The 27,733-nt window shown below is 41.1% G+C and overlaps 5 protein-coding genes across 8 annotated transcripts; 2 read left to right on the plus strand and 3 right to left on the minus strand.

The window, feature by feature from the left end:
* Positions 1–318: 318 nt before the first annotated feature.
* On the plus strand, positions 319–3,417 carry coa4 (cytochrome c oxidase assembly factor 4 homolog). 2 transcript variants are annotated; one of them, XM_077592581.1, is made up of 2 exons: positions 319–405; positions 2,517–3,417. In XM_077592581.1, exon 2 carries the CDS (start codon positions 2,518–2,520, stop codon positions 2,776–2,778), a length of 261 nt encoding a protein of 86 aa, XP_077448707.1. In that variant the 5' UTR covers positions 319–405; position 2,517; the 3' UTR covers positions 2,779–3,417. The 2 variants fall into 2 exon arrangements, with proteins under 2 accessions (XP_077448707.1, XP_077448706.1); XM_077592580.1 differs by lacking the exon at positions 319–405 and adding an exon at positions 2,149–2,362.
* Positions 3,418–3,938: 521 nt separating this feature from the next.
* LOC144068479 (olfactory receptor 1F1-like) lies at positions 3,939–5,732 on the minus strand. The gene is made up of 2 exons (XM_077593050.1): positions 5,313–5,732; positions 3,939–4,493 (listed from the first exon to the last, which is right to left on the minus strand). The coding sequence occupies exons 1-2, from the start codon at positions 5,730–5,732 to the stop codon at positions 3,939–3,941; spliced, it is 975 nt and encodes a 324-aa protein (XP_077449176.1).
* Positions 5,733–8,669: 2,937 nt separating this feature from the next.
* Positions 8,670–17,009, minus strand: ubl3a (ubiquitin-like 3a). Its single transcript, XM_077592711.1, has 5 exons — positions 16,303–17,009; positions 11,627–11,735; positions 11,452–11,538; positions 9,470–9,547; positions 8,670–9,400 (listed from the first exon to the last, which is right to left on the minus strand). The coding sequence occupies exons 1-5, from the start codon at positions 16,327–16,329 to the stop codon at positions 9,348–9,350; spliced, it is 354 nt and encodes a 117-aa protein (XP_077448837.1). The 5' UTR covers positions 16,330–17,009; the 3' UTR covers positions 8,670–9,347.
* A 778-nt stretch (positions 17,010–17,787) lies between these two features.
* On the minus strand, positions 17,788–22,150 carry LOC144068246 (high mobility group protein B1-like). Of its 3 annotated transcripts, none has more exons than XM_077592597.1 (5): positions 22,006–22,150; positions 20,286–20,466; positions 18,930–19,075; positions 18,691–18,865; positions 17,788–18,462 (listed from the first exon to the last, which is right to left on the minus strand). In XM_077592597.1, exons 2-5 carry the CDS (start codon positions 20,430–20,432, stop codon positions 18,310–18,312), a joined length of 621 nt encoding a protein of 206 aa, XP_077448723.1. In that variant the 5' UTR covers positions 20,433–20,466; positions 22,006–22,150; the 3' UTR covers positions 17,788–18,309. The 3 variants fall into 3 exon arrangements, with proteins under 3 accessions (XP_077448723.1, XP_077448725.1, XP_077448724.1); XM_077592599.1 differs by lacking the exon at positions 22,006–22,150 and adding an exon at positions 21,753–21,893; XM_077592598.1 differs by lacking the exon at positions 22,006–22,150 and adding an exon at positions 21,114–21,704.
* A 3,395-nt stretch (positions 22,151–25,545) lies between these two features.
* Positions 25,546–26,614, plus strand: LOC144068163 (claudin-4-like). Its single transcript, XM_077592475.1, has one exon. It carries the CDS (start codon positions 25,613–25,615, stop codon positions 26,255–26,257), a length of 645 nt encoding a protein of 214 aa, XP_077448601.1. The 5' UTR covers positions 25,546–25,612; the 3' UTR covers positions 26,258–26,614.
* The last annotated feature ends 1,119 nt before the right edge of the window (positions 26,615–27,733 follow it).

The raw sequence follows: 27,733 nt of genomic DNA on the forward strand, positions 1-27,733 counted from the left end.
AAAAGATTTTTTCCTCTTCATCATCATCACTCTTGTTTTCATCTTCAATAATTCTATTCACATCTTCATCATCGTCATCTTTCTTATCTTTTGACTTCATTTTTGAACCTGCTAGTGTGTTATTAGCCTTAGCCAGTCAGCATTCTTAGTACAAGGCTTAAATTTTTGTGTGTGCGGACACATGCAATCAATGGATTCATTAATTCTGCTGACTTGTTTATCATGATGATGATAGCGTGACCTCCGTTCTGTGGCGAAGGACACACACACACACACACACACACACACACACACACACACACACACACACACACACACACATGCACACACATGCACACTATAAATCATTTGCGCATTTCACACTTTAATGAAAGCACAGCGGCTGCAAAGGTGACTTCAATGCTGGTAGGAAGTGGCAACTTGAAAAAAAAAAATCATTTTTTTAAAAATGGCATCTTTAATATCTTTTCAAACGGAAAACTGCTGGTTTAGCAGACGTCATCACGCCATGTTTGTTTTTAAACTCTGAATATTTCTACTCTTTTAGTGTGATGCGAGTTTTTATATTTTGAATACTTTATGATGTCTCAGTGATGTATATATGTAATAAATGTATATTAAGACAACAAAAGGGCAAAAGTACATCATTTTGTTGCGCTGAGATGTAATCGATACTTGGGGGAAAATCTACATGAATCTTAAAAAGTTTCATCTAATTAGGCGGTAAATGTGTTCCAAATTGATCCAGCTCATGAACCTCTCGCTAATTAGCTTAGTGAGTGTGTGTTGGACACCTGACCTTTGACCCAGACGTCATTAAGTACACTAAATATACACTCAGAGTTAATTGATCTAAATAGTCCTAGGGAGAGTATTCAGAATTAGTACCTATTCATGAGTAAATTAAATCTATATATATATATATATATATTTATATAGTATCTATACATTTTTGAATCGACGTATACAATTAATAAAATTAAATAATTAATTATTAAGTGTTAATTACATTAGCTAAATTCAATTTAATAATGTTTTTAAATTAATCATGTATCCATAAATAAAGTAAATGAATTAAAATGTTCTTTGATTAATTAAATTAAAATTGAATTACATTTTAATCAAATTTGTATATTTCTATACATTATGGAGGGTATTGGAAAGTGTCATTGGGTGACTCTAGTAAATTAAATGAGGGCTTATTTCACTGGGATGATAAAGAGGATAATTGTGCAAAGAATTAACAAGACAATAGAGGCTCATTGGAGGCTTATATGAAAATAAATAACCTCCAAAACTGCCATTGAAAAAATATCCTTGCAATTTTCCTCTCAGCTTTTGGAAAATGTTCATTCATTCAATTGCTATCTATATAAAATGTGACATTTTTTTCCACTTTCCACCATTTCATTTTGCTTTCAAAATCAACGATGTTTAGACAACAACGAGGAGAACTTTTGTTTTTCTAATCCCGATGTTTTATCGAGCACCTTGGCTGCCCTGGGCTCTTAATTACAACACAAAAAAATGAAATTAAGCAGTACCAAGATAAGCCGCGGCTTTTGTTCATGGCCCCACGAGGTTGTCCAAAGGTCGACCTGAGGTCAATCAGCGAACAATGCATTGTAAGGTCAGCAGTTTACTTGAGGAATAACATTATGTCTCTCAATGGCAGTCAATAATGCAACATTCTCGTCTTTTACAAGACAGAAGGGCTGTTGTGAATGACGGTGCTAGATGTCCAATTCATTTTGAATGGAAATTCATACTGACTGAGTCAAAAGGAAAATGGATATCTAGAGCCGTCAAAGGCAGCCAATGAGTTAGAAACTCTTCTTTTGTGGATTTTAAAAGAAGATCGTATATCAATTCTTGGCCGTATACTCCATTAGAATACAAAGTATCGCGATATCTTCATCTACTGTTACGTAGGAGTCGGTGCTATTTGAGTGTTGCATCAGTATTTTACACAATAAGCAAATAAAATAATTTAAAAACCAATAAGAACGATCCACAGTTTGTCTAAAATCGCGTCAAATATATTTGAAACGTATAAACAAAAAATAAATAAATAAATAATTATATAGCATGATCATTTTAGTGAAAATTATTTTTTACCAAGGTATTACATCCGGTCCGGCACTTAAATGTGTCCCTCAAGAAACCGGTAAACTAGCAACTGCATACTTTTTAACAGCATACAATTTGAATTGTATTCAATTTTGATTGGTGAATATGTTACAAAACAACTTCTGACCCCTAAAATACAAGGAAGCGATTTGGAAAAAAATTAAACTGGTATGGAAATACGAACTGACTGAAAGGTGACTTAAAGGACGTTTGGTTCACCTAAATAATACAGGTACAGTTACACAAAATGTAATCTAACTATCATACTGTATGATAAAATAAATACTAATCCAGAAGAAAATGTGTAGCAATAGCACGTTTAAACAGGAGAAATTGGATCTAAGTGAAACTATTGAAAATACTCATCATGTCATACTTGTTTACAGAATGACATCCCCATCTCCTCACGACCGAAGCACGAAGAGGTTAGACATCAAGGATGACGAGGACCCTGTGGAGCAAATGATTTCTCGCACGGGCTGCGCCGATCTGCACGAGGAGCTGCAGAACTGTATGGCCCAGCATCAGGATTGGCGAGCGTGCCAGAACCACGTTGACGCCTTCAAAAAGTGCATGAGCAACCATCACAAAGCACGGCAGGAACACTTGAGTAAGGCGCGTCAGATGGCCAAGATCACGCCCTCATAAAAGCAAACTCAATAGTATTGGGTTCCGTCTAACTTGGACTTTACTCTACCACCAGACTTGATAAACGTGAAAAAAAATCTGATTTACTCATTTAAATGGAAAGTTGTATAGTGTAGCAATGAATAATCGGGTTCAGATTTGGATTGGATTTGTTTTACCTGTTTGTCTCTGCACTAATTCAATCCCTAATTTAGATTTGACCATGTGAATGCAGTATAACAAGAACAAAAATGCAGAATATGCTTTACAGTTACTGTTATTATACACCTTTCAACGATGAAATTACAATCAGGAAACCAAATGTGAATAGTCCAGTGTCAAAATATGTTGTTAAAAATGTCAACTGGATTAGATCAGAATGAAACTTGGTTTCTTTCACATCTAGAAAATAGGTTGTAAAGAATATGAAAACTTTAGAGAGACCACAATTTTAATCTCGATTTCATGTCTTCTGAGATACAGTGTAATAACATTATTTTTCATGAAGCAGTAAATGTTGGGAATTTTATCAAGAATGATTCTTTTGTTTTGAAGTACACTCATAACTCAAAACACTCAAATCAAAGTCATAAGAAAAACAATTTTCTGGACTTTTAGATTTTTTTTTTTTTTTAAATCACTATGAAACAGTTTGGATAATAATAAACATATCAATGAAGACAGTTTTGACCAGTAGTAATATTTTTCCACCCAGGTTAATGAACATTTCAAAGCTGGGGAGTCATGTGACCTGCATCTGCAATTACAGTACAGTAACCCTAACCCTCACCACTTTGCCAAATGTATATAAAAAGTTTATCATATAGGAACAATAATACAAACATGCAATGGGAGGGGGAAAGCAAGTCAGATTTAGAGACCACTAGAGAGCAGTGTCTACCCTCAGGAGTTAAATTATAGTACAGAAAGTGTTTTAAAATAGAGAAAAAAGTCAAGTCACAATTGGAAAGTATTTTACAGGCCACTGGAGATAAATAATATGACAGAGAGGGTTTTAAAACTCCAAATAATATTAAATAGACGCCCTAAAAACACATCGCGGTTATTCACCTATTGCTCCAGATCTTTGAACTTACAAACAGCGATAAACGAGGTATTACTGTATTGTCGGGAACGTCATTTTTCCGTCTTTTTTGCCGTAACTCAATAGCGCCGGCAGGCTATTTCAAGGTTACATCGCGCTTTCGGCAGCGCGCTCTCCGGAGGAGCCTGCCGAGTGCCTCTTGGATCTCCTGCGTCTGCAGTGTGTAGATGACGGGGTTGAGCACGGGCGGGAAGACGGATGTGAGCGACAGGCTGATGATGCGGCCGTCCGGATGGATGTTCTCCATCAGCGTGAAGGTGACCAACAGCGGGGTGAAGTAGACGGCTACCAGCGAGAGGTGCGCGGCGCAGGTGCGCAGGGCCTTGAGGCGCCGGCGCCAATTAGCCACCTTGGCCAGCGTGCGGCCGATGGCCACGTAGCTGAGCAGGATGAAGGCCAGCGGCAGCCAGAACAACAACACCGGGTAGACGCAGCTCACCACGTAGTTGGGGTAGTGGCTGTTGCAGGCCAGCCGGTAGATTTGGCCGTGGTCGCAGAAGTAGCTGTTGATCACCACCGACTTGCAGAAGGACAGCCGAGTCAGCAGGCCCGTTGCAAGCGCCACCAAGACGGACACCGCCAACCAGAAACTCAGGATCAGTGACAGCATGAAGCGGTGAGTCATCCTCGCCTGTGGGGAGAGAGAGCTCTTAGTGTTGATCTTTGACCTTATTTCAATACGTGGATCACGTGTTTAACCATCATTAGGCTCTCATCAGGATCCTGCCCTCACTGGAAGACATTGCCAGCCCTCGTTACCTCAGCAGAGCCAGGAACATCATCGGGGACCCATACCACCCTGGTCACAATCTGTTCCAGCTGCTGCCCTCTGGCAGACGCTATAGGTCTCACAAAGTACGGACAAATAGGCTTAAGGACAGTTTTTTCCCCACATCCATCAGGACTCTAAACTTGCGGTAACACGACACTCAATCCCTTCTGTGTAATAACTTCGGGGTGAGGTAACATGAAAAAACGTTGGGCGGTGATCTGCCTCCTACTGGCTGACTGAAGGTAAGTGAAAGATAGTGAGAGGTAAGTGATCCGCACAGGGCTGATGCAATGTATCCATCACGGCAGAATGCCAAATTACGAGTCTGAAATTATTTTCACTTATTTGGGTCTTTTGCTGGGAAAACGCACCTTATGGAGAAGCACTACCAATTTCGTCATACGCAGTTTCTGGGTATGATGACAATTAGGCTTTTGTCGAGTCAATGATGATGACAAAGCCTATGTCCGATTATTATTATTATTATTAAGTGTGGTGCCGACAGCTAACATAAACGACCTGTCATGGCTGCTTGTTAAGTCGTTCCTTTGATGTTGAACACATAAAAAGACTTGCCGGGTCCATGCTTCCTTCCGGCTGCTCTAACAAGGTGAGCGCTGTCAAAAATGAATGAATGATTAGTGGTATCAACGTAGCTGTGTTAATTGTAGATCTCACCTGGTATTGCAACGGGAAGATGATGGCTAAGAGACGGTCGTAGGCCAGCGCCACTAAGTTGAAGGGTTGCATGGACAAGCAGGTATAGCAAAAGAAGAGGAAGGTGAGGCAGCTGCGGAAGGGAACGCGGCGATGGCCCAGCAGGAAGACGTCAAGGAGCTTGGGGACTAAGGCCGAACTCCCGAAGAGATCCACAAAGGCTAAGTTGAAGACCGCCACGTACTTGGGAGTCTGCAGTCGGCGATCCAGGCAGATGACGGTCATGACGGTGCTGTTGGCCAGCACGGATACGATGTAGACCAGGAAGAGGAAGATGTAGTACAGATGGATTCGGGGGAGCTTGGACAGTCCACTGATGATGAAGTACTCGGGGTGTACCATGGAGATGTTCTCGTCCTCGGCTGGGTTGAACAGATCCATGGCCCCGGCCTTCCCACCCCCGGCCCGACTGGACCACCGCTCGCCGCATTTGCCTATATGAGGGGACGAACCCCCATGCGAGACACGCCTACTTGAGGCCCGAACGGCAAGTTTGGAACCCCGGGCGAGATCGAACCAGTTGTAACCTGGCGACCATTTTGCAACAAAACAAGTGGAGACTCCAAAAACAAATGGAACAAAGAGAACGCGATACTAAAATTCCCCACCCTCAACAGTCTTGCTATTTTTTTATAGTACGTATCTTTAAAATCTGAATGCTCGTACAAAAAATGTCTCCATCTGAATGGAATATTCTGGAAAAAAACAAAAACTCATTAAAAACCCCAAGTACACAATCTTTATTAATAGAAGAGTTTTAAAATTAAGTCGTGTTTTTTTAGAGAGAAAAAAACAATCATTTTAAATTGCATGTGGAAGGGGGAAGCTTTTTTTTAAATTGGGAGACAAATGATTCATATCATTTTGACATTTGGTGTTCCAGTGAGATAATGTGTCACGGGACTTATTATTAGGCCCCATTATTAATAATTAGCATCCCCATAGAGGTTTGAGTGTAGTGAGAGTTGGTGAAAGAATGTGCTCGTTTTAAAACCAGGATTTCTTAAACATGGAAGATACGGAACTAATTAATTGAGTCATCTTTTTATTTTTAACAAAAGAAACATATTTGCATTTTATAAATAATTTTATAGATGCATTAACATTTGTATGTGATTGATTTTGCTGTTTTTATCCTGCAAATTAAAAACAAAAAATGAGTACATAATTTTTGTATGTTACCATTATCATTATTGTTATTGATATTTATTACCCCAAGTAATGGGGACATAAAAAAAATTGTAGAATATTTTGGGGGAGTATTTAATGTAAAAATAAGTAGAATATTTTTCATTTGATATTTATTCTCTAACATTATTACATATATTACATGAGGGGATGAGTGAGTTATTGTACACATCGAATAATTCTAATATTCCTTTTTTAAATATGAATATTTCATGAAACAATAGTTAAACTGATTACTAATGAGAAGATACAGCCTAATGAATTTTTGGACATTATTTTTAATGACATTATTCAGCAGGACCATGTTTTCCACTTGATAAGAAGAAAAAGACATTTTGATGAAAAAACACATCATTAAAGCGGATACACGTGTTGAAAAACATGTCAGAGCCTCACTCGGGGGACTTGACTTGTTTTTGCAATTAGCACTTCTGCTCCCGTTGGGCTTAAGCGAAGTGGTTAATTGATCCTCAGGTGACACAAAGCTTACTTTATTGACACAGTTGTTTGTTGTGTCTGGAAATGTTTCCACGTCATCGTAAAACTTTCAGCTGGAAGCACTGAAAACTTGTTTTCCAAGATGAAATGAAACGAAATAAATATTCTTTCATTCATTTTCCGTGCCGCTTATACCCACTAGGGTTGTGGGGGGTGCTGGAGCCTATCAACCTCATAGTTTGGAGAAATTTCAAGTTTCATGCATAATATAAATATGGAATATATAGACCTCCTCTATTAACACTGGATTCTAGTGTTTTCAGGGGGCGTCTTATACGAGAGAAATTGTAAAATTCAACGGTTTTAAGGCAATTTTAAGGGTACGGCTTATATGTGGAGGCGGTCAATATGCGAGGAAATACGGTAATTCACATATTTTATTTGCGTTTCAGTTCCAACATTTGACCATGTAGGGGCAGCATAGACAACTTTACGCCAGCAGCTAATTTCTCCAAACAAGCCTCAACATGTTCTGCTAAGTTAACAGCACCTGGTTGTCTCAAATTCTTTTTTTTGTCTCATTATCCGAATCTTATATATATACTTCATTTCATGGATTCCTCCTTGACTAACTTGTCTACAGATGTATAATTACCAGTGGCGGTCCGTGCATTTCTTAGTGACGCCTTCTTCAAAAACTATTTAATGGCTATAAATCCTCTGCTGCAGCTACAGCTGCGACACAAAAAATAATCAATAATAACCTCATACAATTGAAATATTATTTAGGAATATAGCCAGATTTTACTCACCAAAAATCCTTTTTAACTACACAATATCCATCCTCCTTTCTTTCTTCCTTCTTTTCTATCGCCATCAAAGCTAATGCTGAAAGTCGAGTCTGTCCTGTCGTATTTCTGGCATACGTTTGTATTCGATTTCGATTCGGCTTGCTTGCTTTGGAGTTGTCCAACCTTTCTTAATGATGTCCAGCTTTTTTTTCTTGAAAAGTCTGTCTTGAAAATGGCTTCAAATCAACACAACAATATATTTGCTGGTGCAGCTTGCTCCAGATACAGTTTGGTGGCTCTGGCTAGTCTATCACTAGCCAATCATAGTTGGTGAAAGCGATGACGTATCCCTACGCCTGCGGGGAGGCCTTGGTGTCACCAAATCGAATTCTGATTGGTTAAAGCAAGTCTTATCGACGCTTGTTTAATGCAGCAGAGCCTGCAGAACTGATTGTGAAGGCCTTGAGGCAGATTTCTGACCCTGGCAACAAATAATGGCTGAAATGTGATTGGTTAAATGCTTCAATATGAAAACATACATCTGGAAGCTGTGCAACCAGGGGGAAAAGCAATGAAAGGAAGCTAACAGACAATTTGGAATTGTTTAATAAGTATTGATGCACAAAATATAATATATGATTCAGATATTTCTTAGGCCAGCAGAGAAGGCCTTGAAGGCCCTGACGGCCCGCCACTGATAATTACTACAACTCACTGGAACTCACAACCTAGTTAAGATCTCTTATTTCAGCAGTCCCGTATTTTCCATTAGCTTGCATGGTTAACAAGTTAACATTGTTAGTAATCATTTCATGGAGTGTACCAACCTTGAAGACTCTTATTAATTTTACACAACAATAACCACGTCTTACGCCTTTCTGACACCACCAAATCAAGTGAGTTCCGTGATCCATCAATAAGCTTTATTTAGTTTAAAGGTGTGTTTAGGCGTTTATTTACAACACTAAATGTTGATTTCCTGTACATATTTGATTGCAATAATGATCAGTTTTCACTCCAAATAAAAGAAAATGAAACAAAAGCGCACATCAAAATCAATTCGTCAATCACAAAGAGGCCAGAAGTGAATGACACATCCTGTCCACGGATTTACTAGCATACCAACTCACACACACACACACATACTGTCCATACATACATTACATGTTATCGAATGTGCCTAAGGAAGCACGTGCTGTATTGTGCAAATGAACATCATTAATAATTCACGATTACAAGAAAATCATGAATACTCAAGCAGAGAAAAGGACAAATCTGTGCAGACAGCGCTATCCTGGAGCAAGTTCTTGGCATGAGATAGCCACCAGCACGTGTGTGTGTGTGTGTTGGCGTATTGATAAAATTCTAAAGAAAAAGAAGGCATCGTCCCCATGGCAACCAGCTCACCACCCATTCCAACCTGTATGTGTGAAGAAGGCTTACAGTGTTGTAAAACAAAAGCTAAATCCAGTTTAGTGGTCGAACGTGGGCTGTGTTGTTGTATTGAGACAGCGGGGACCCGAGGCAGGGTCTAGCGGTTTTGGAAAAAAGGAGGCGTCGGAGCTTTTCAGGGTTCCAGTTACAGGATCACACAGCAGTTACTCTCCCCACGCTTTTCCCGGTTCCTTTGACCTGTGTGCCAAAAGAACACAAATGTGTGGAGATATTGATAAGTATCAGACATAACGTGCGGCGCTTTACCTTGGGAGTTGGGCTCGGGCAGGGTCTCTCGGGCCACTAAGTGCATAACACTGGTCTTGCCAACGGGAAGCTTCAGGCCTGAAACAAAGACACCCCCCCCCCAAAAAAATCTCATTTTGGAAGCAATGTGGCACAATTAAATGGTAAAATATGCCGTTTTGAGACTACAGTGGTACCTCGACCTACGATCAGCTCTACCTATGACATGCTCGAGGTACGATGAAAATTTTGATCGAATAATTCGCCCTAGATACGATCAAAATATCGAGATGCGACCAAGCCAGATGGCCATGACATGAGAGGCTGTTTATCATTGTAGCGCACTGTCTTTTTTTGCCGCGTCTCTTTTGTGCATAACTACTATATCTACGAGGACTGAACGATTTATTCAGACGAGTTTCGACCAGAAAACGCACAAGGCGCATGCGCGGGCAAAAAGAGAGCTTTCTGGGTAATGAAGTATACTCGTGCACACGACACCGATAGCCAATGGCACCCTTTCTCAGAATAAAACTTCATTTCCCACAATCAATGCGTAGGTAGGCAGCATTTCCTGCTTTTCCTTCCTTAGACTGTTAGCTCCCACGATCGCTCATTCAAGACTACTTCTCGTTGGCAAGTGCGTTATCCTATTGTGAGGACATTTGTGTGCATCATTTTCGGAATATTTTGAAGGGAATAAAACAGCAAACAGCCCATCGATAGTGAACGTGAGGGTGGAGGCGAGGCAAACAGCTAACCCGCCCAGAACGAAGGTAACAAAAATTAAAACAAAATTATAATTCAGTTTTGTGTAAAGTTACATTAAACATATGTTTGAGTGTGTCTGTATATATTAATCCAAGTTAATTTAAATTTGTTTGTTCTTTTACGAGTGTGTTGTTGCCGTGGATAAAGTCCCCCCGAACACCCCCGCCTCTGTGTATGTTGCTGTCTCTACCCTCCGCAAAATGAGTCTAATTTTACTTCTATTAAACACATTCTATTACTATTAAACCACTAGTTATGTGTTACTTTGTTAATAGATGGCGAATTAGAAGAAATAAAACATTTTTTCCAATCCAATATCCTGTTTTTGATGTTTTTTCAGAGGGTTGTAACGAATTAATTTGTTTTTAGTTCATTTCAATGGGAAACGTCCGCTCCAGTTACGAAAAGCTCGACATACGATCTCAGTCCCGGAACAGATTAAGATCGTATGTCGAGATACCACTGTATATTTAAATGGATTTCTTCAAATGACAACATTGATTGCATTGTTGAACACACTTGTTGCTATAAAGATATATAATACTCTATTTTGAGACAAAATTGAACCGTTTTTTAGTATCTTTTTCATTTTCAAACAGGATTGGGAGCCTAAAAAAGTAAGGTTGTCAAACTCATTTTTGTTGTGGGTCAAGTCATAGTTACGGTTTTGTCATGTCGGCCATCATTAATCGGCTAATGAACTGACAGCTTTTCTGATGGTTGTGAAATCATTTATATACATTAAATGTTGTCCAGATCCTCTCTTTGAGGCTCTATTGCCAAATATTTTCTTACATTTTCCCAGTTTTTATTCGCGGGGGACACCCTGAATCGGTGGCCAGCCGATAAAATATGTCATTTTGAGTGAAATTGAGCCTTATCATGACCAAATGTATTTGTTTTGATGGCAATTCTCCAAGCCTTAATGCGGAAATACAGAATTTTCTTAGCAGAAAACAACATTTACTCGATCTCAACAAATCATGGCTTATTGGCTCCTTTTTGGTGAGATCTGAAGAAAGGTCAGAAAGGAATCGTTTGCCCTGAAAACCCAAAGTCAACTCCCAACTGCGCGTCCCCGCTCGCTCGCTACTTCCTGTCTGGCTCAAAGGCCGTTTGTCATGAGTACTGAGCACCCTCTGTTCTGCTGCGACAGAAAAAACAACAACACTGTGTGTGTAAGAGTGAGAAGGAGTAGAAGTGTGTAAGAAGGACAGAACGTGTGCGCTGACCTCCCAGCGTAACGTTGCCGTGCAGGAAGCGTCCCTGGTAGATCAGCCTGAGGATGTTGTTACTGCGAACTTGCTCATCCTCCCAGTCTGCAAATGTCAAAACACGCACGTCTTTGGAGGCGAGGGACTGCAAAAGGTCCTCGTTTGCCGCTAAAATGACACTTGAGGCGCTCACCCGTTGGCCAGTTGTCGTAAACATGATTGGCGATGTCGGCCGCCGAGTCGTCGGGGGAGAAGAGGAAGTCTTTGGTCTTCCCGCTGACCAGGATGAGTCGCAGGTTGATCTAAAAGTGGTGAGGAAAAGGAATTTTAAGAAGCAGCTTCGTTGTAATAATAGATTATACTTTTATTCAGAACTAGTGTGAAACTAACGAAATTATATGCATTACGTTACATAACAAAACTACATTGTTTGCTGTAACTTCTAATGTAATGCCTTCATACCTGTCAACCTCTGCCGATAACTGCCCTTATAAATGATTATGATTCCCCTTACAAAACCCCAAAAAACCTTACAAACACCGTACGACTCGTACAGTGTTTGTAAGGTTTTTTGGGGTTTGTAAGGGGAATCATAATCATTTATAAGGGCAGTTATCGGCAGAGGTTGACAGGTATGTGCCTTACAATTTTCAACACCATATTTACTCGCATATAAGCCACCCCCGCTTAAAATTGCCTTAAAATCGTTGAATTTGACAATTTCTCGCATATAAGCCGCCCACTGATTCACAATTTTCTCATCTCATCTCATTTTCTGAACCACTCAGTCATTAGGGTCGCGGGGGGTGCTGGAGCCTATCCCAGCCGACTCCAGGCCAGAGGCAGGGGACATCCTGAATTGGTGACCAGCCAATCGCAGTGCACAAGGACACAAACAACCATCCACGCTCACTCTTATACCTAGGCGCAATTTAGAGTCTCCAATCAGCCTACCATGCATGTCTTTGGAATGTGGGAGGAAACCAGAGTACCCAGAGAAAACCCACACAAGCCCTGGGAGAACAAGGATCAAACTTCCATCACTGTCACTACAGCCGCTAAAGATATTTTGCGGTCATCAACGGTCATGTCAATTTCTTCAAAGTTCCATGCATTCAACTGAGAAAGCAAGTATGCAGAACGTTGTCCCTGGGGGACAAATGGCGATTATGTCATAAATTATGATGTCACCGCAAGTCCACTGAAGTATGAAAGACAGGACTCTGACCCAGCTGCTACTTTATTGTGTGCACGCGTGACACAACGTGAGCTAAAGCAAATATTGATGTTGGCTGCCCGAGCCTCAGATCAATTTCCAATGCGCTTCCTGTGCCTCGCCGGACCCCTTTGACCGATAACCAGGAGATGGGTTGTACGTGACCACTTCCTGTGGAGCTACACGCTAATGACTTCCCGTTGGCATGGGCCGGAGAGATGCACTCATTAACTGGACCTTGAAGCTTGGGCTGCCATAAACCGTTGTGAAATCACATTTTTTGTTTTGCATCGTCAGCTCATATCTAAATCATGTTTGCTGGAAATTTTGATTGCAACCCAAAACTACGACTTTTATGTTTGACTGTTTTCCACTCAAAAAGAGATGTATATCATTTGGATTCAACTCAGACAATATCTTACTGTTTATCTCTGCTTTTCCAAAAATATAAATACTAATTATGGTTTTAAAATATTTCCCCTTTTTTTTTACTTATTTAAAAAAAAATTGCCCTCCTCAGTTTTTTGTTTGGTGCGAATTATAGCGTAAAAAATACAAGCATGAGTTAAGTCGAAAAAAGAAAAATTAACAAAGACTAGTATTAGGTTTTCCTTGTTTGTTTACCTCATTACTGAAACTATATGAATAACACACAATTTTAAAAATAAAAAAGAATAAAGAGAACATAACCAATAAGAGATAACTTATTTAGGTATACAGGGTTGCTCACCAATTCAAAAATAGTTGTGAATTAAGCTAGTCATCGATTAGTCGTCTCAACCAGGCAGCCCAATAGAACGAAATAATCACTAATAAAATAGAGCAAAAATACAAAAACTTTATGAAAAGAATTGGGGCTTACTATTTTAGTGATGGATAATATATAACCATGGGTGTTTTGAATCTACAACAATTTAGGGAACGCTCAGAACAAACTCACTGATGCAAATATTCTTTTTCTTTTGACTTCCCTAATGCTTGTGTGTAGTTTTTGTCCCGCATGTTGCCAGATTCAATAACAGCGAGACACGCAGGGGGTCTGAAAAGACATTTAAAGGGCAAACACGCACAACGGTGGGCAAGATGGAGCCGGAAAAAAAACATGAGAGAGAAGAGCGGCTTTAAGTCAACACGGCGTTTTTTTTCCTCCCGTTTCTCCTTCACATTGAAGGGCGCAGCTCACCATGTGAGACTGCAGGGAAGCAAAAATTTCATCTGTGCTGGAATTTACCAGATGGTGTTCGCACACACATGCTTGCAGAAAAGACTGACATGCATGGACAAATGTATAGAGAGAATCCAAGGTTATCATCATTAAAAAATATTAATTAAGTCACTGAAATGACATTTTGTTTAAAAAAAAACGGCAAAAATTTCTGTCAAAGAGAGAGACCAGAGTTACTCTAAAAATGAACTGTTTTTACATTAACCACATCGTGATTTTGTTATATTACCACTTCTAACAATGTAATTATAGGAAGACATCCAGAACATTCCTGCGGTCCAATCAGACGGTACTCGGACGATTCGCCGAAAGACGTTTGGCCGACGGACAGTTCGCCGAACGGACGTTTTGCCGAAACGGGATTTGCACGCTCGCCCCGCCCCCGGATCGTGTGTGTACATGTTTTTCAACCTCAGCCCGCGGGCTATATACGGCCCGTTACAGATAACATTCATTTAGGAATAACAAGGGAATGTACTGCCCCCCGCTGGACATATTTCTAAATACAAGTAAGTACTACACTACAATGTGCTGCCAATTTTTAACATTTTTTATTTTATCCTTTCGTTTAAAGAAGTAGCCAGTAGCGAAACGTCTTTCGGTGAATCGTCCGGCCACGCAATCAGATGCAGTATTATTTCATAAAATAAATACTTGGATGCCTTTGATGCCTCCATCGGGACTGGATGGCCTGGCAGTGATTGCACAACGTTAAGATTGGATTTGACGTTAGCCGCTAACAATGGCAGTGAATGTTATTATTATTTGTGTGGCCATTTTCAACAACAACAAAAAACTATTAAAACCCAGACTCACAACCAACACACACAAATAAACTTCTCACGCAAAAGCAAACCAAATTCAAGCGCGAAATTTGGCACCAAAAATAAAAAGTCAAACATTATTTAAAAACCAGCCAATGCTCACTCAGGGATTTTACACTTAAATAATGCATACAAAGACAAAAAAAAGTTGGCGGTTCCGCCACTAGGGGATGGTCGGTTGACAGCCGAAGAGGAAGCACCGTCGCACACAAGTACAAAATGAGTTGTGCAATCAGTCAATATTATGGCATGTGTGTACATCTGTCAATTGGCACATACGTGACGCCTCGGGCGTGGTTGAGATGATGTCAGAAAAACAGCCGACCCGGCCTGTTGCTGAGGTCAGTTCTTTTTACTCTCCTGCCATTTACTGCTTTTCATTTTTTCAATAAATAGTGAAAACTGCCCAGTAAGCCTTTTCCATGGGTGGATTACCCAAAAACAATTTTTTCACCATGTATTTTGAATTTTAAGTCATTCACTCACTGCCAAAATGTATGAAACAGCATTTAAGACTTATACTAGGAACTATGGTTGTTGATCTGTTTCGCAAGATTTTGTGTTGTAAATGACTATGTGAAAATGAACCTGTGGTAAACGCAAAAAACGTTCATCTTTCACAGTGACTTTGGTTTGTCAATTTATTTGAAACATTTTTTAATCAAAAAACAAATCTACCGCAGTCTACTATTTGGCTCACAATAGTGCTCTTTCATTTAAAATGTAGCATCTTACCATTTAAACACTACAGTTGATAAAATACAGAATGTAATAGAAATTTACATAAACTGGTTCCCTTTCCACATAATGGTTATTTCGCATTTGAGTTTAATGGGTCGCCCCCAATCTTGTGGTTAATTAGCACGAGTCTGTTTTTTGGTTGGATTGCAATACTGGGCAGAAATGGAGCGTGAACGCCTTTGAGGATTCATTGGGTACTTGAAAAATAAAACCGGTTATCCTAACCCTAATCCGTGCTGTCTTTCTATTTTTAAACACTGGAGTTGAGAACACACCAACTGGGAAAACAAATAAAGTGGACCCCCAGTTATTCACATTTCAGTTCATCAATTGACAATTTTTTTGAGGGAACGGCTATTTGTTAACTTATTTTTTTGTAGCACATTTATGTTAAGGTGGTTTTAATGAGCTTTAATTGACAAACTTCCACTGTCAGTGAAAACAAAGTATAAAATGGATACTCAGGTATAATCGGGTCAACATTGAAGTAAGGTTGCACTGATCAATCGTACAATCGACAGCCAATCAATGATCAAATTGATGGTCAAGTATTTTGATTGTCTGTGGATCGAATTCCAGAGATTGTTGACGTGTTTGGCAGCAAAACACCTGCGTTTTTACAGAAAAATAATCATGCCCTAACATAGTTCCATAACATTAATCGTCTAACTTCTGTCATCACAATTTTTTGGTTGCCTTTTTCAGCACCCAGAGTAAAAGAACAGGAAATGACATGGGATTTCTATATGGGCCGATGAGTCGAATCATTGCAAATATCGACAATGAATCGACTCCCAAAATAATTGTTTGTGGCAGCCCCAATGTAAACTAATTTCATCTTTTTGGGGGGATGAGGGTCTCACCATGTCTGCTGGCGTGCTGGATGTCATCTTGAAAGACGTTCAAACCCCAAAAAATCCACCTCGACAATGACAGCAATTGAATGTTTTATTTTTTCGGAGGTCTTGAATGGTCCCGGGAACCACAAATGTCAAAACTGCGGCTCAAGACTCTCAAGCGGGACCAGCAACAAGCCAAGCCAGACTGCGTCCGTCCAGGCCGGTCCTGGTTCGTCCTTTACTGGCCCGACATGTTCGATAATTCGCTAGGAAGGCAAGCTCGCTTCGACAACATCATGCCCACCGCCGTCAAGTTCGCTCGAAAGCCAACCTTCACCGGATGCTTAGGCCCGCGGACCACCTTCGTCGTCTCGGCTGTCCCCCAGCCTCGAACTCGAACGCGGTTCCGCCGTCAACGTGAAGCAGAATGATGATGACGAAGAAGGAATGGGAAAACTACGCCATGCGGAACCGGAACAAGCTGATGCACTATTTTCCTTTCTTTTCTAGAATGGAACGGGTCAAGGGACGTTGTGGATTTGAAAATTGTGAAAAAAAGAGTAGAAAGGCGAACAAAAAAATGGGTTCGGTGGTACGGGCTCACTCGTCGGCGTCGTCACGGAGCGATCGCGTGAAAACGTCACTGCCCGCACTGAAGGATAATCGGCTACTTCATTAGCGCGTTAGCATTAGCCCCTTAGCTGTCGTCAAAACGTATAGCAAAGGGCTACTACGCGCCTTGCCTGTTTGCCCTTCAACATAAAGTCCGTTCCTTTCGTTGTTATCCGCATTTGCCGCTGCAAATGGTACATTCATGGCCTAAAGTCATATACAAAATATATATTTATCGTTTGGTCAGGATTTATTAGGGTGATTTAAAAAAGAAATTGTTGGTATTATTCTACGTGTCATTGTTTTGAAGTTATAGCTGCTCTGCTTCTTTTCGGGTAATTTCTGTCATAGTTGCCGGACTTCATTTCTTTACTTCATGTCACTTATTCACATTAAAAGTCCTTATTTTAAACACTTGATTCCTTCAATATTTCTTAACCACTTCTTTGGTCACTGTATTTACTCTTTCAGCCATTCATTTTTCCATTCGCCACTCTGCTCGTTTCTTTCCATCATCCCCTTTTATGTTATTTATATTTATTTATTATCTTAATTTAAAATATTCTCTATTATTTGATCACCATTGGGGCTTACTTTAATTCTTGCTTTTATAGCAGCGACATCTAGTGGATTACCTGGGTCATTGTAGCTTTTCATGAACGAATTATGAATTCTGCACAAAAAAACAATCATATCAACTACTTGACATTGTTATGCGTGGTTAATTTCTTTTAATGCTGGACGGACAAACAGATGGGCTATCAAATTATAATTACTTTGGATGTTTACAGATTTCTAACCATAAAACAAAGAACATTCTTAAACATTAACTTTTTACGTTAGGTCAGCATGCCATTTATTTGTGTGCGTACACTATCGAAAGAAAAACATGCCAAATATTACAAAAATGTTTATTGACATCAGAAGCAATTTTAAACTTTAACAATAAACGAGGCCTTTTTTTCCATTTCTTCTGGTGTTGCTATAACAGTGGTACATAAAATCAGTAAAAGTGATACGTTTAACGGCAAAAAAAAGAAAACAATACCACAGTAAAACACGAAGAAATCTAACGTTCATCTTTTTTTTATGTGCTGTGCACGTCTAGCTAGGCTAAATACTGTAAGCCAGCGCCTGCCGACCCCCCAGAAGAGGAGGAAGACGAGAAAGAGGACACGGACACCAGACGTGTGTAGTGTTAACTATACAAAAAAGAGAAACAAACTGTACAGCATAAAAACAAGTGATATACACAGCCTTTTTCTGCAGTTTTTTTCATTTAGCCCCACCCCTCAACAACCCAAACCCCTTCAATGCAACTAATGGATGTTTTTTTTTTCTTCTTTTTTGAAGTGAACTGTGTACATGGGGCGTCTTAAATGCTTTACAAACAAGATGGCGACGCGAAAGACCGGCCGACTACTCATCGTCGTCGTCGTCCTCGTCGTCATCTTCTTCCTCGTCTTCATCATCATCGTCGTCGTCGTCATCTTTCTCTGCCTTGGCCGCCGCTTTGGCTGCTGGGGCTGGGCCGCTACCTGCCTTACCCTTGGCGCGGTATGCGGCCACGTCCTTATAAATCACACAGGACATGGTTAGGAAACTTTTCACTGCAAAAAATTGGCAATTTTTCGAACACATACTTTTAGATTTTATGACAGAAAAAGGCAGATTTACAAAGCCTTTTTTCCTATTGTCAAAAATCCTACTGTTTTGCCATTCAAATCCCTTGCTTCTATTCATGTCTTCTTTAACTTGAAGGAAACCTAATAACTTTTAAAGCAGTGAAAGTAAACTGACCTTCTCGTATTTCTCTTTGAGTTTGGCGGCCTTCTTCTCGAAGGGCACCTTGTTCTCAGCCGAGGTGCCGTTCCACATCTCGCCAAGCTTCTTGGCTATGTCGCCGATAGTCAGGCCTGGACTCTCACCCTTGACTTTGGGACGATACTCGGAGCAGAAGATGAAGAAGGCCGACCTGTGCCCAAAATTGGTCTGAGTGGAGACTTGAGGCAAACACGGTAGCGACATTTGGCACTTACGGAGGTCTCTTGGGAGCATTGGGGTCCTTGAACTTCTTCTTCTTTCCTCCACGGGCTGGCACGTAGTCCATCATTTCCCGATCATAGCGAACCTTGTCCTGCTTGGCCAGGTCCTCAAACTTGCCTTTCTCCTTGGGGGACATGGTCTAAAACACAGCGGGACGCCCTCGTCAATCCTACAATCAAGCAACTACTGACATTGATGAATTTGATAAACTGTCAAATATGAAAAAAATAACAGTGGGCAAAACTGACTTGCAGAAAATGATGGTTGTTATGTTTGTTTGCTGCCAAGTAAACCTAAATGTAGTAAAATACTTGGAAAAATGTGTGGGTTAAATTCAATCAGACCCACTCAATTTATAAAAATTGGCTAAATGTCTTTCTGTTTTAGTAGCTGTATTAAGTTTTGTCTTCTTGTAGTTATGTTTTGACTGATTTGTTTATAACAGGTCTTCTGTTTTATTCAGGTACCTCAACAGGTCAAATTGCCCCAATATATTTTCAATTAAATCAACTTCAAGGTTGACGCTGTAGTAACTTCTTGACTAAAAGACACTAAATATTTTGTTTTATATGTCCTTACGGGTCGAATTCACGGCACCTGACACCTCAGATTCACTTCACATCTTTGAGGTCAATTTCACCCAAGAACTAAATTATTTTACTAAATAGATTTTTTTTACACTTCCATGTCAAATTGACCCATCAAAAAATAAAAACCTTAAATTCACTTCACACCCTAGGGGTCAAATTGACCCAATGCATCGTGATTCTACTTGATAACATGTTTATAAGCATGGCTTAAAATGATCCAAACACCAACTACCAAAGTTGACATTGTAGTTAAATTGACTATGAGACATTAAATGTGTACATACACAAAAAAATTGCTGAAACAGCTTTCCAAGTCAAACTGAAGCCAGTTAATATCCTAGGATGTCAAACTGATCCAAGCAGTTACATGATCAAATATGCTACATTAACGGCTATGGGTCATAAAGACCTGATCGATTCCAAGTATAAAAATATAGCTAAACAGTCAAAGTGACCACAAAGATATTGGACAAAAATATATTTATATTTTATTTGCCATTTACTGACTGGTTGCCATTGACGGCAATAGACGTCCAATTAATGTTGACAGGGATGCTGACTAGCAATAAAGATGTTAAACAAACCCACCTGAATCAAATGCTCCGGAATCCTGATATCAATCATGATTATTTGATTCAGGTGTGTTGGAGAAGGGAGACATGGAAAACATATTTAATGTGTGTGTTGGTGAGCGCTCTTGTTAAACTAAACACCTTCGGGGCATAAAAAAAAAATATTTTGCCACTTTATTTGCAGTACCTTCCATCTCTCAGAGCACTTCTTGGAGAATTCGGCAAAGTTGACAGATGCTTCGGGATGCTTCTTTTTGTGCTCCTCCCGGCACGTCTGCACAAAGTAGGCATACGAGGACATCTTGCCTCGGGGCTTTGACGGATCTTTCCTCATCCTGGCACGGAAGAGACCTGAAGCCAAACTAAATCTGCAACCCGATAAAATAAATTAGAAGCGGGGAAAAATACATTCAACTAGGAATGAAACAGGTGAAAAGTCGGTAGGCAACTACTGCGATGGTCTACATTTGCATTCATTGATGCGAGCTACGTGTTTATTCAACTTTGTGACGCTGGCAACTTCTTTACGTTACGTCAGACACTACGATACAAAACCATAAACAAATGCGGCACATCACACAAAAAGACAAAAATCACACATAAAGGGGTGTATTTATTACAACACAATACTTCATAAAAGCGTGACCCACCACTCTTCTTCGACTCGTAAGAAGAAAAAAATGCTATTTTTTTAAATTTATTTTTATTATTATTTTTACGGAAAAAAATAATTATTCTAAACGCCGCCGTAAAAAGCGGCGAAAAGTTGCGAGAAAAGAGGAGGAGTGGTCCGGCGAGTTGAATGTCGATGGCGCTCGTAAGAAAAGGAGGTCACACAACAACAACGACGACGGCGATATTTCTTCTTCCATTTTGTGAGAATGGCCTCGCAATGAAAGAAAGTGCCCCTTAAATGTCACCTTCCGGCCCGCCGTAAGCTCTCGGGGTCTCGCCGAAAAGCTCCGGCGAGCTGCCCGCTGTCCCCCCGTTACTCTCCCGTTCCACATAGGCTTACATTGACTTGCATTGGCTCCCACTTGAACGCTTTCCTATGAGCTCCTAATGGCCGCTCTCGTCTTCATGGAAGGAATATGGCTCCCTTCTCTTTGTGTCGGCGCGCAGTCATTGGCGGAGGGAGCAACTAGACCCGCTCGTAATTCGGCCCAGCGACGCCGCACGGAACTCCGCGAGGCACCGTCGGCACCGCCGGGGTCTCGTCGAGCCTTTGCCGCAGCCAGACGACTCGCTCGCGGGCTCCGCGGGCGAAAAAAGCCGCTTGGAAAAAGTTGGTCGTCACCGTTGTGTGCGACGCTCGCCTTGTTTCCTATGCGAATACAGTCAGCCATTACAGTAAAGCGTAGCTCACTGTGAAGCTCGTCCTTTTAAATAAATATCAATTTGGGAGCCGTGAGACTCATAAAACACACATTCGGATGTGATTTTCCTCACCTTTCTTTCCTTTTTCCACACTTTTTCGCACATTTGGTCATGTTTTACGCCGTGACTGGCGGCGCTGAGCTAACATTTACGGCCAATCTGCTACCATTGTCGCCAGTGACGAGACGTCCTTCTCGGATTTTTCACGCGATAACCGCAAGACCACTCGCCTCCATTTTGTACACACAAGTGCTAAAAAATAGTAAAAATATTTCACCTTTGCGAATCCGCAGTCAACCGCCGTGTTCAGCGGTCGCGATTATTTGTATTTGTTCACAAATGCGACCGCGTCCAGTCCTGTACTCGCAAGCTACTCTTTAACCTTAACTGCATTTCACGGCTTTTTCCGCCATTTCGACACGACGAAACAAAAAGCAACTACCAAAGACGAGTCGGTGATGATATCTTGTGGCTTGTTCCTGTCCCGTCGGTGTTTCAAGACTGGAAATTTAACCGTGTTTCTTACTTACCAAGCGACTGTGACTGGGTTCTCAATACACGGCAATGGCTGTGTTGTGTGAAGCGATACGCAGTGTCTTCAGTCCTCCGTTCTCTAACATTACTCTCGATGGAGCTCGCTTCTCATTGGTCCTCACGCGGCCTGGCGCTCCGCTGATTGGCCGTGGTCTTTTCATTGTCCTAATAGAAGACGAGCGACCATTGGTGGGCTCTTTTATCACGTCACGAAGCGTTCCGGGGGCGCGTGGATATGAAAATATTTGTGTGGGAGCAGAGCACGCCGGAGCTTTTCGCACTGGTGTTACTCTGTTCTCACTGTGTGTGGGTTTACCCGGCTCGGCGAGTCACGGTGACATACTGGAAAGAGGCGAGGCGACGGTGCCGATAGCCGAACGTGGTCTGGGGTCTGATTCTTGTCACCTACATCAGCGTCTGTTCCGTCCACAAAAGGGATGGTAAAAGCTAAAGTACTCTAGACTTGTACATATCCTTGTGAAAAAATAAAAAAAGGCTCTGGTGGAAAAAATATATTGTATGTCAACAATTTTACTTTTGTATTTGTTAAAACAGTCAATTTCCTCTGTTTCATTACTTTGTTTTCACATGTAAACGTTTTGAATTGAGAGTTACAGTTTGGGTACTGGCAGGGGAGAATGGGGTTGGTTGTCACTATTTTGACGCATTCATGAATATTTTTCTGTTTGAGTAGTTATTCATTTCATACTGGGAAGTTTAAAGGCGCCTTAAACAGGTTTTCCAATTTTTTTTTTGCAGTTTCACGACGAAAAGTCAAAATGAGTGTGCACGTTTGGAAAGAGTGTCATGTTTTTCATTTGATTTCAAATGATAGTCTCTCATCTCATCTTCTGCTTTGTCGGATGATAGTGTCATGTTTTTTAAATTTAATTGCCATCACTTTTGTCAGCCAAATCACTCTGCTGATATTGGTGACATGCACCACTTTCTAATAACTACTACCTGCCCACATACATGACCAAAACACCTATCTAAATTCATTCATTTTCTGTACTGCTTATCCTCACAGGGGTGGAGGAGGGAGCCTATCTCAGCTGACTTCGGACACGATGGATGGGACACCCTGAATTGGTGGCCAGCCAATCGCAGGGCACAAGAAGAAACAAACATTACTCTGCATGTTTTGGGGATGGGGGAGGAAACTGGAGTACCTGGAGAAAACCCACGCAAGCTCGAGAAGTACATGCAAACTCCAAACGGCCACTGACCTATATATATATATATATATATATATATATATATATATATATATATATATATTTATTTATTTATTTATTTTTATATATATATATATATATATATATATATATATATATATATATATATATACGTGTGTATGCGTGTGTGTATGTGTGCATGTGTATGCGTGTTCGTGTGTGTTTGCGTGTATGTGTGTGTGTGCATGTGTATATATGTATATATATATATATATATATATATATATATATATATATATATATACACATATACACACATACACACATATATACACATATATGTACACACATATACACATACACACATATATACACATATATACACACACATATATACACATATATATACATATTTAGCAGCATCAGTTTTTACATATACTATACTACTATAGTACTACACTGTATGAAATCATTTGGCCTGTACATACTATGAGTAGCCACGAGGAGGCTCACTTGGACTGCTCTGTCATCTCCGCTTGCATTGTAAGACATCAACTATGGCAGTCTATAGTTTACTTTCGTTCCACCAATGGGGGCACCCACAAACCAGGGCCGGACTGGGAGACTTTCAGGCCAGAGGGCAGACGTTTAATAAATTCCACTCCTGCATTCCCCCCCGCACAAGGGTCAGGGTGCATGCTGGAACCTATCGGTGGCTAGCCAATCACAGGGCAGAAGTAGACGGACAAGCATACACGGCCACACTCATTCCTAAGGTAAATTTAATGTGTCCAAGCAGTGGGGAAAACCCACTCAAGCCCAGGGAGAACATGCAAACTCCACACAACCTGGGATCGAACCCTCGACCCCAGAACTGTGAAGCCGGCTTGGTAAACACTCATCACCGGGCTGCCCTTTTTATACATTGTTTAGAACAAAATCTGACAAAATGATGCTGGTATTGTCAGCATGAGCCGCTTTACCAAAGGCCCACTTGTCAATGTTCCAAGAAGCCGCAACTTTGTTTTTGTTTTTTTAATGAGGAGAAACTGCTGAAACACTCGGGGATATACAGGACAAGTGCACCTCTTTTCTCACTGTCAATAAAATTTGATGAAGGATCCGTTCGCCCAAGGCCACCTCTTTCTTTAGAAGCCGACTGATGTCCACAATGAGTCTCTGAATGACATTCTGTGTTCTGAGCCGCTATGATGTTCTCACTTACAAAGGAACTCCTCCTTCTCAAAGTCATGAAGAAGATGAAAAAGTTCACTCATAAAGTGTTTTGTACTCATGCTGAATGCTTTCTTTCTTTATATTTGTGATTTGTGGTCTCAGTTATTCTTTGTTTTTGGTACAACAGTACCACTTTTCCAACATTTTACTTCAAGACCACACATATGTGAAGCTCAATATTAACTATTTCACTGTCATTGACAGCGATAGACTTCAAATCCAATTTAAATAGAATGACATTGAATGATCATGTCAAAATGGATTGGCTCACTATCACCATCAATGGGAACCCATGAGTTAATTTACAAACTAACATTAAACCTGTTACAACAGTAGAATGATTGTTGACCCGTTTCTTCAGTTTTATTATTGTCCAAACTAGTATGGCAACGTTACGGTGTGGTCAATGTAGTAAAAATAGTTCATTTTTAGCAATACTAGTTAATCTTTCACTGTCCATGGAGCCCAGTGAGTTAATATGCAGTTGATTAACTCTTTGTCTCCCATTGATGGTATTAGCCCTAGATAAGATAAAAAGGAACTGTTTTACATTGACCACACAGTAAATGGCATATAACTACTTAAAGAGGTGAAACTAAGGAAACACTTCAATAATCTTTCTACTTTTTGCACTCGTGATATTTTATCAATTAAGATGAACACAGTAAAAGCCAATTGTTTAATGTTAACATTCCCCTTTTTGGATGCGTCTAATTTAGCTTGACAATGTTAGGTTTGACTTATAGGTTTCAGTTAGGCACAATTTTAGAAAAAGCACAATGTGGACATGCTGTTTGACATCAATTGAGTCATTCTGTGTGCAGTCAGGTGTTCCCGGAAGTGACCATATATGGTAGGATGTGTTATGAGTCACTGGAGACATTCTTCCTGCAACTTCAGGTGAAACCTGCGTCTGTTAGAAGGCCATGATGCGTATTGGATTTTCTTAGCGGGGGGGAGGGTTTCACAGGTGGCTTTTGAATGTTTCCTTTGCCTCTTTGAAGGTGGACAAACAGGTTTTGGCTGAAGGGGAGGAGAATATGGGCGTTTTCCTTAAGGCCCACACCCCCTTGGAGCAAGTTGATATGTAGCGGCTCGCTACTTGCCCTGCCCAAATTGAAAAGTCACTCGGCTGGTCAACTCCTTAAGAACAGAAGAAGAAGAAGAAGAAACAGATCAAACGTCCGCCATGGTGTCCGCGGGTTTCCAAATCCTGGGCGCTGCCCTGGGTCTGATCGGATGGATTGGTGCCATCATAGTGTGCGCGTTGCCCATGTGGCGAGTGACGGCTTTCATCGGGAGCAACATCGTGACGTCGCAGACGATCTGGGAAGGCATCTGGCTGAGCTGCGTGGTGCAGAGCACGGGGCAAATGCAGTGCAAGGTCTACGACTCCATGCTGGCGCTCAGCTCCGACCTGCAGGCGGCGCGTGCCCTAGTGGTCATCGCCATTGTGGTGGGCATCCTTGCTGTCCTACTGTCGGTAGCTGGGGGCAAGTGCACCAACTGCGTGGAAGACCAGACGGCCAAGGCCAAGGTCGGCATAGCGGCCGGGGCCACCTTCATCGCCGCCGGCGTCCTGCTGCTCGTCCCCGTTTGCTGGACAGCTCACACCTTGGTGCGGGATTTCTACAACCCCTTGGTGGTCAGCGCCCAAAAGAGGGAGCTGGGCGCCGCCCTCTATATCGGCTGGGGGGCCGCCGCCCTCATGCTCATCGGAGGTGGCCTGTTGTGCAGTAACTGTCCCCCCAAAGACGAGGCCTCGTACTCAGCACGCTACAAGGCGGCGCGATCCGACGTCTCGGCGCCGGCGTCCGGAAAAGACTACGTCTAGAGGTCCTCGCCTTCTGACATCTAGTGGAAGGGCCTTCATTTTTTGTTGTCGGAACCTCTACGACGATGGCATAGATAGCCGAACAAAGACACGTCATTTGTATTAAAGAAACGAAAATTTACATAAAATTGTACAAGTTCCCAATGGAGACAAAGGGCGACCGCCATCTCAGCAGGAAGTTGACAAGCTGATGCCGACTCCCTCAATAGGAAGTGTGGTTTATGTTTAAAATGTCATATAGTAGTTGTTCTTGTTTATCCTTTTTTATTTTTGACTTTTATAAATGGAACCTTCTCTTGTGGGTCATTTTGAATGACATGTAAATAAATATCTTTTAATCTATTCTAATAATCCCAATTTGCCTCCCTGATTTTATTCACACGACACCTGCTCACTTTTGGAGTGCGCTAATGCCTTTAGCAAACACTTGACTCCAGTTTCGGTACTCGAAACCTAGTAGGACATTATTATAAAAGGCGGCATTAATCAATTTAGTTGGAATGTAATTAGCTGTATTTGCCTTTGGTTGTTGGTTCGTTTGTCACTGTGCGATTTAATGTCTCTTTGTGATTTTAAGACCATTTTAAGAGGGAGATTTTTATGGGGGGGCCCTTTTAGACTGGAGGATGATTAGTCACCAACTAACATAGAAACTCCATTGCACTCACGCGCCACACCCAAACCAGATCGACGACAAACGACAAACTGCTAGTGCCTTGGGCCCTTTTTCATTGTGTGTGAAAACCAAGTAAGCAAGAGAAATTTAAGAGGGGAATGACATTTTCTCCCAATCTGCAAATTGAAATGGTTAACGATCACTGTACAGTGACAATGTATTGGGCCAATGGTCGATCTCAGTGGCAGCAAATTACTAGTTATATTTGTTCAATAATTAAAACTTTATCTGGTGTAAAAGTGTGAGCATTGGGGAAAAAAATCTTATTTGTTCCACTTTGACTTTCAATGATCGAATGATCGCCGACAACAACAATCAAAATGAATTGGACGTGGATTGCGGACAATGAGCTTTTTAGATGTAAATGTTCTACTTTTTCTAACTACCACAACATATACCCTATTATACATTCACTTGAGCCAACAGTAAATCAGTTATGCTTTGACGTCCTAACATTTGGGAATGAAGTCTCATCTCATTTTCTGAACTGCTTTATCTTCATTAGGGTCATGGGGGGTGCTGGAGCCAAACCCTGAATCGGTGGCCAGCCGATTGCAGGACAACCATGCACACTCACATACCTAGGGGTAATTTAGAGTGTACAATCAGCCTACTATGCATGTTTTTGGAATGTGAGAGCAAACCGGAGTACACGGAGGAAACCCACGCAGGCCCGGATAGAACATGCAAACTCCACACAGGTGGACCGACCTGGACTTGAATCCAGGACAGCAGAGCTGTGAGGCCGATGCGCTAACCACTTGCCCCACCGGGACGCCAGCCACTGGTAGCCATAGATA

Source organism: Stigmatopora argus, chromosome 22 (assembly GCF_051989625.1).
Source record: "Stigmatopora argus isolate UIUO_Sarg chromosome 22, RoL_Sarg_1.0, whole genome shotgun sequence".
Lineage (NCBI taxonomy): Eukaryota > Metazoa > Chordata > Actinopteri > Syngnathiformes > Syngnathidae > Stigmatopora > Stigmatopora argus.